Raw genomic sequence first — 7,066 nt, forward strand, 5'->3', positions numbered from 1 at the left:
CTGCCTTCTTTCCATGCTGCCCTTGTGCTGTTCCTGCTGGGAACCTGCCTGGCTTTGAAGCAGTGTTGGCTGCAGCTGTTGGTGGGACAGTGGGAAGGAAAGGGAACAGAGGCACGCAAGGGGCAGCCCCACACATCTGCAAGCAGAGTGTGCTTGTGCTGCGCTGCTGATGGAAGGAGCCAACCTTCCAACCTCGTGCCTGTGCTCCAAGCAGGGAGTGGGAGCAAGGAGGTTCTGGGAGGAGAAGGGGCAAGGGTGCTTGAGGAGCGTGCTGGGGATGGTGGGTGCCAGATTGCAGACCAAGCTTGGTGAGCGGCATGACTGGTTCCTCCCCTTCCTCCCTCTGCAGAGAACAGCTTCAAGCGGATCGGCCCTCCGGTGGAAAAGCCCATGGAGAAAATGCAGAGAATTGAAGTCATCCCCAGACCCGTTCCTCAGAACCTCCATCAGCCACGGATGCCTCCTTACCCCTTCGTTCACCCTCCCTTCCCGCTGCCCCCCGTCCGTCCCATCTACAATAACATCCCCCTCAACATCGGCCCCATCCCCGCCCCCTACGTGCCCCCGCTGCCTAACATGAGGGTGAACTATGATTTTCCCCAGATCAACGTTCAGCTGGAGCACAACTTGCCTATGCACTTCGGCCCTCAGCCTCGGCACCGCTTCTGACGCCGTTCGGATGGCGTCGGTCCCTGCAGGACGAAGCCCCTGGTAGCATCACCCCGTCCTGCTGCAGCCCCCACTCAGCCAGCTGCAGGGGAGCTGCTGTGCCTGGCACACGCCTGCACTACACCCTTATCTATAGCTTCTCCGGACCTTTACAATCAAACATTTCAACCTGTGCTGCAACAGGGCTTGGTGCTGCATTTCCGAGGTCTCTTCCTATGTTGGGAGTCCTTTTTTTTTTTTAAAAAAAAAATTTTTATTTGGCAAAGACTATTCAGACAGCTGCTGAGAGGGAAAATGAGACTTGTGGAGCACAGGGGATGCAAAAGATCCTTGGGAGTCTTCCAAAACTCCAACCTTCCTGCTGGCCAGAGCAGCTGCAACAGCCTGAGCCCTGTGGGAAGGGAGGAGGGACTTGGCACCTGAGTAAGACCTTCAGGAACAAGGTAATGGGACTCGGCTGCCCTAAGCCCAAGGTTTGGGGTTCCCATGTTCTCCAGCATCCCTGTAACCTGCTAACACCTCCCAGCGGAAATAAATTGTTCCAAACCAAGTTAATGTAGTGTATTTAGCATTTCTCGCTCTGCATGGAGTGAGGGGATGCAGCAGCCACCTCATGGCTCAGTTCTTGTTCAGCAGCCCAGAGCCACATCCCATCTCAGGGCTCCAGGAAGCAGAAAACTCGGCCATCTCGATCCTTGAGAGCAGTTTGCCCCTTCTACAGGCTCAGGTGCTCATTCCCAGCAGGAAGCTGCCCTCCAGCTTCCAGCACATGGCCTTTCTGTTGCTGTTCTCATGCAGGCCTCCCAAATCCCCACCAGCAGTCAGGGGTAGGTAATGGACAGCTGTGTGTGCCGGGTGCTGTGGTGTCAGTGTTGGTAACCACCAGCATGTTCTGCATTCAGGGGCTGTGCTTTGTGTCTGGAACAGCCTCCCCAAAAGCAGCAAAGCGTTTGGAGGGGCAAACCCAGCAGGAGCTCGGGGCTGGCTCTTACCCACCCCCTGTGCAGTGGATCCCAGGTTGTTTGGGCTGTGCTGCATCCTGCTTTCCCCCATGTTCCAGCATCCAGGTGTCCTTGGGCTGTGTTTGTTTTTCAGGTAGCACTTCCTTGCCTTTCAGAGTCCATTCTCTGCTCTCAGACATTTCCTGTGGGTTGGATGCATCCTACCAAGCGTTCCCACCCCTCAGTGCCGTGGTCTCTAGCATTAATAACCCAGTGGCATTCACTTGCTGCTATTACTTATTATTTTTTCTTTTTAATGCTGTTTTTTTTTTAATTATTATTTTTCCTCTTTAGTCTGTACCTGAAGACAGCCCCGGGGCCAATGTGCTTGAGTTGCTGAGACCTGCCCACCTCTCTGACAGGTGGATGATGGGTGCTCAGGGCCTGTCCTGGGGATGGAGGTGGCACTCAGTGCTGTGCTGCAGCTCTCATCTGGCTGCATTTGCTCTGCCTTGGTGCAGCACTGCAGGATCTCTCGCAGGCACAGCTGCACCCTTTGCTGCTCTCCTGCAGCAGCCGTGTGCTCGGCACAGGCAGTGCTGTGATAGCAGAAGTCGGGCTCCCGTTCCCTCTTTTGATGCTTTGCAAAGATGCACGGCCGTATCGGGATCTCAGCATGGGCAGGGAGAAGTTTGGGGATAGAGAAAAAGGGACAGAAGTGGTGAGGTGGCACTGGAGATGGCATGGGGTGGGTGGTGCCGGGGGTCTGTCCCCATGTCTGTGGGTCAGTGCCAGCACCTCCCTGGGGCACGGGGCTCATCCTGCTGCCCCACAGCCACGTCACACTGCAGAAGAGGCCTGGAGGATTCAAGAGAGGGGCAGGGATAGGGCTGTTCTCCCTCACAGCCGTGGTGCTGTGTGCCTGGGCTGCTCCTTCCCTCTGGCCTGGGAGATGCCCAGCAGTGGTTCCTGGTCATGTTTGAGTCCATTGCTGGTTTGGGTCGTTCTGTTACAAAAGCAAAGCTCTGCACAGCCAGCAGAGCCACTGGCTGTGTCCCCTCATGTCCTGGAGGAGCCGTGGCTGCATCCTCTACCAGGTACTCATTACGGTTAATTGCGGTGTCCCGTTTAACTTGCCTTAAAGGTGGGGAGAGAAACTTAGTATTTGCACTTAGCAAAAACGTCCTATTAAAAGAAAGAAACCCTGTAAAGATGTGCATGTTCTGCAACTTTGTATAACGATAGCCGAAAGCAAATAGGTTGGTTTATTGAAATAAAAGAAATAAATATTTTTCTTTACCTTCCGGTAGTAAAACCGTTCTCCTATTCCGTGTGTACAGAGTTTCCCTGTATCATATTGTAATTTTTGAATTCTTTTTTCTTTTTCGGTGTTGTTTTTGTAAATAAATCTGTGCACTCTGGCTTCCAGCTCCAGGCTGTGCTTATGGGATGGGGGCAGCAGACGCGTCCTCCCCCAGCTGAACGCCGCTGAGAGAAATGGAATAGAAAATGGTTTCCAGTCGCTCCTGTAAATGGAAACCAGGAGGTGTGAGCGCGGCTCGGTGGGGCGCGGGGCCGAAGGCGACCAGTGCTGACGTTTCCTGCACAGCTTTAATTTTTGCTTTGTTTATGGCAGCGGAATCGCATCCTTCCTCCGCTCGGCCCTTGTTTGCAGGATGGGGTCCCACCCCCGCTCTGCGATGTGCTGCGCACACAGATCTGCTTTTTTTTCCCCCCTTTTTTTATCTCCCCATCAGCCAGGAGGAGCAGCTCTGACCCACGCTGCCTCTGGACTGCTGGGCATCACAGAACGAGCCCCAGCCTCCATCCAGCGATGGCTTTGAGGCGGGAGGAAGGAGCCAATGAGTTCCATTCTCCCCCCAGAGCCCTGGGCTGCGCTGCCTGACCCCAAACCCACAGCTGCAGCTGCCAGGCTGTGCCCCATGGATGCCAACGGGGCGAGGACCCCCTGAGCCCCAACAGACCACGCGTCGCCACTCATATCCGAATGCAGGTCTTGTTTTTTTTTTTTATTATTCATCTTTCTCCAGTTTGAAGCTATTTCTGTCGTTGTTTAAGTTATACAAATGGCACTTACAAAAAAAAAATAATAATAATAATTAGGGAAAAAAAAAAAAATAAAAGGTACTAAAACCAACACCCCGAAACGAACAAAACCCCCCCAGACTTAAATTTCAGAGTGAGATGCTTACGGAGGGTCACAACACCCGAGGAGAGGAGACAGGAGGTGAGGACCTAAAGTCACACAGAGCCGGAGCGGGGTGGGGGGACACGAAGGAGACACGGCGGGTGCGAAGGCAGCAGTGTGCGCCAGGGCACGGGGCCACTGGGGCTCCATCAGGACACTTCTTCCTTGGGAGGCAGCGGGTGCTGGGGACGGGGCGGTGGGAGCGTAGCACCGAGCCCTGCTGGAGGGGTGGCAGAGCTTTAAGGCTGCAGAGCCCCGGCTTATGGCACGGCGGTGGCACCGCCAGCAGCCTCAGGTTGGGGCTGGGGGGTGAAAGGCGCTGCGGTGTCCGCAGGGAGGCCGAAGGATGAAGCACCCCAACGCCACGAGGAACGGCCGGGCATCACCAGCATCGTTGCACCGAGTGCAGAACACAGTGCTGCCCACAGCATACATAAATAGAGGCTCACAAAAATACTGTTTTGGTCATTATTTGTTTTCTGTTTCCAGTCAGGAGGTGGCACGCGGCCGCAGCTCAGGAGGAGCCCACAGGAGCCCCCCAGCCCAGCAATGGGCGCTCAGTGATTGGCATCACCGTTCCAGTATTCAATGAGGAAAGAAAAAATAAACCAAACTAACAAAATCCCAAACAAAAACCAACAACAAAAAAAGTACTGAGCAAATCTCACTGTGCAAAGTTTGCGAAGGAATTTGTCTGCTCTGCAAACCCACGGCTGCAGGTTTGCTGCCAGCTGGTGCCCACGCCCAGCAATGGGGGAGGAAGGGGGGCTGCGTGCCCCCACCCTGTCCTCCTGTCACCAATGTGGGGCACAGACCTGCTGCTGGGGACAGGAACAGGGGCACAGCCCCACGGGGACCTCGGGGCACAGAGTGAGGGTATGGCAGAGGGGAGCTCAGAGGCGACCCTATTCCTTCTTTTTTTGTTTCTTTTTGGGGGGGAAGGGAAAATAGAAGGGGCTGAGGTGATGCTCGGGGCCAGGGTGGGCACGGCAGCCCCCGAGCAGAGATGGAGGGGAAAAAAACCCCTTTGGAATGATAGGCTGCACCGCACCGCTGGGCGACTGATCCAGTTTCTAATGAGATGAAGGGAGACCACCTCCAACACCACGCACTGGGCTCTAAGGGGAGGGCAAGCCAGGCTGGAAATCCTTGTACAGAGAGGAGAAATTAAATCAAAAAAACACAAAAAACAAAAGAAAAAAAAAAAAACAAACACGGACAGGGGAAAGAGAGGTTGGCAATGGGAGGCTCGCTAAAGTGCATCAATATTCCCAGAGGGTGGAGGCGTCGATGGTGTCGGCGGATGCCTTGAGGACCCCGGCGTGGTCACCCTTCAGGTATTTGCCATTGATTTTGATGGCCACTTTGTTATAGTCGCAGAACTCAAAAAAGAAGTCCACGGGCGTATCGCTGCTGCTGGTGACGGACGACTCGCTGCCCACCATCCAGTACTTCCCAGTGGTATCTGTGGGCACAGGGGACCCGTGAGCCGCCACGAGGGCCCAGATGGGACATCCGAGCCCTCAAGCCCCCCCCAAAGCACGGTCACACGCGTCACCCCAAGGCGCAGGCTCACCCTTGATGTTGTAGGCTCCGTCGTTGAACTCCAACTGGAAGACGTCATAGGAGGAGCGGTTGGAGTCCAGGGTGCCGGTCACCTTCCGGCAGCCGATGAAGCCGTGCTCGCCGCGCAGCACGATGATGGGTCTGTTGATCAGCTTCATCACAAAGTGCTCCGTCTCACCTGCACCAAGGGACGGCGGCCGTGAGCGTGGGGACCCCATTTGGCACCCACCTGCCCCCAGGGCGCCTCACAGCCCCAGATCCCTTACCTGCCGTCTCCATGGAGGCTGCCAGCTGCCCGTTCTTCTTTGCTGTCACGTATTTGCCGTTGGCAGCCCGCAGGGTGATGCGCTTGTCACACCACTCGATGTCGAAGTAGCAGCTGGCGTTCCTATGGGCAGAGCGCGGCTCTGTGACCCCCAGGGGCTGGGGACAGCCCAGGTTGGCTGGGATTTTGGTGGATGAAGGAAGCCATAAGGGTAAAGACCCCCACCCCAAGGACCACAGGTAATAACAGCAATAAGAGACGCGATGGCCTTCAGCTGCACCAGGGGAGGCTCAGGTGGGGTATTAGGCAAGGTTTGTTCTCCCAGAGAGCAGTCGGGAGCTGGCACTGCATGCCTGACACCTCCAGGGACATGGAGACGAATGGTGTCATGGTGGGGGTGGGTTGGGGTTGGACTTGATGATCTTATAGCCCTTTTCTAACCCGAATGATTTTATGTTTTTGGCAGCGCCTGTCTTCCTCAGGGAGCTGGGAATTCTCATTTTGGGCTGAGCGCCTGGGTTCCTCCCTGCTGCCCGAATCTCTGCACCCATGGAGAAGGCAAAGGGGTCCCAAAGCAGCGGGGGGGGACGAGGTGAGGACTCACTTCGTGGAGGCGGTGGACTGGATGCCCCCGTTGGAGGTGAGGGTCCAGTACTTGCCCGTGTAGGTGCGGAAGGCGCATTTCTTGGTGTCCTTGTTGATCTCCAGCTGGTAGGTCTCCTGGTCGCCCTCCTCGTCCTGGTTGGCCGACAGGTCCATCCCTGCAGCCACACGCACACAGGTTGGTCTCCCTCTGGCATTTGGGTCCAACCCCAACTTTCCATTCAGATGCTCAAGCACAGGGCCAGCCCCCAGCTCAGGGCTCCATCACCCATCCAATGGAGACAAACCTGGCTATCTCACAATGCAAAAGGGCCGTGGTTTTTTATTTGTGGGAGGCGACAGCAGGGTGACTCAATCCATTAACGCAGTGCCACCCATGAATCCCCATCTCAGGGCTGTGTTTAAGGGCAATTTTTTCCACCAAATCCTTCAGACTGGGGCAGGAGATGGAACAGCTGCTCTGCGTATCTGCCGCAGGACGGGCCTTGTGCTTTGCAGACACTGCGTGCAGGAGCTGCCTGTTGGAAGGGAACATTTGCTTTCTGTGCTGGGAAAGCAGCGCCAAACCCACTGCCTTTGTTCTGCACCGAGAGCAAAACCTCGCTGCCCCCCCAGCCCACAGCAGGACGCTGGGACAGCGCCACCCCCCTGCACAACCCTCTGCTTTGCACACCTCCGTGCTCCATCCGTGCCGTGCGTTTTGCTGGCTCCTGGGCCTGCAGATGCAGTGCACAGCCCGGAGCTGCTTTGCACTGCAAGGGAGGAGCAGGAGGTGCCCCTGAGCTCCCACCTAAGAGATCGGAAGAGCGTCGT

The 7,066-nt window shown here is 55.9% G+C and overlaps 2 protein-coding genes across 5 annotated transcripts in view; one reads left to right on the forward strand and one right to left on the reverse strand.

Annotated features, from left to right (window-relative positions):
• Positions 1-3,032, forward strand: part of RNF216 (ring finger protein 216) — a 62,842-nt gene extending 59,810 nt beyond the window's left edge. For all 4 annotated transcript variants that reach the window (XM_042827910.1, XM_042827908.1, XM_042827911.1 and 1 more), the window contains one exon: positions 350-3,032. In XM_042827910.1, the coding sequence (XP_042683844.1) occupies positions 350-669 (320 nt within the window). In that variant the 3' untranslated portion in view covers positions 670-3,032. The remainder of the gene's footprint in view (positions 1-349) is intronic.
• Positions 3,033-3,623: 591 nt separating this feature from the next.
• On the reverse strand, positions 3,624-7,039 carry LOC122165159 (fascin-like). Its single transcript, XM_042827893.1, has 5 exons — positions 6,541-7,039; positions 6,255-6,411; positions 5,652-5,773; positions 5,396-5,563; positions 3,624-5,284 (listed from the first exon to the last, which is right to left on the reverse strand). Exons 2-5 carry the CDS (start codon positions 6,407-6,409, stop codon positions 5,082-5,084), a joined length of 648 nt encoding a protein of 215 aa, XP_042683827.1. The 5' UTR covers positions 6,410-6,411; positions 6,541-7,039; the 3' UTR covers positions 3,624-5,081.
• Between the last annotated feature and the right edge of the window lie 27 nt (positions 7,040-7,066).

The sequence above is a fragment of the Centrocercus urophasianus genome, unplaced genomic scaffold (assembly GCF_019232065.1).
Source record: "Centrocercus urophasianus isolate 14NV4802_14NV808 unplaced genomic scaffold, USGS_Curo_1.0 seq_29, whole genome shotgun sequence".
NCBI classification, from domain to species: Eukaryota; Metazoa; Chordata; class Aves; order Galliformes; family Phasianidae; genus Centrocercus; species Centrocercus urophasianus.

Coding starts and splice junctions, on each gene's coding strand:
- LOC122165159 (XM_042827893.1), bottom strand. CDS start 6,409: ATGGACCTGTCGGCCAACCAGGACGAGGAGGGCGACCAGGAGACCTAC. Junction 5,774..6,254: donor CAGTCCACCGCCTCCACGAA/GTGAGTCCTCAC, acceptor CTCTGCCCATAG/GAACGCCAGCTGCTACTTCG. Junction 5,564..5,651: donor AGCCTCCATGGAGACGGCAG/GTAAGGGATCTG, acceptor CCCTTGGTGCAG/GTGAGACGGAGCACTTTGTG.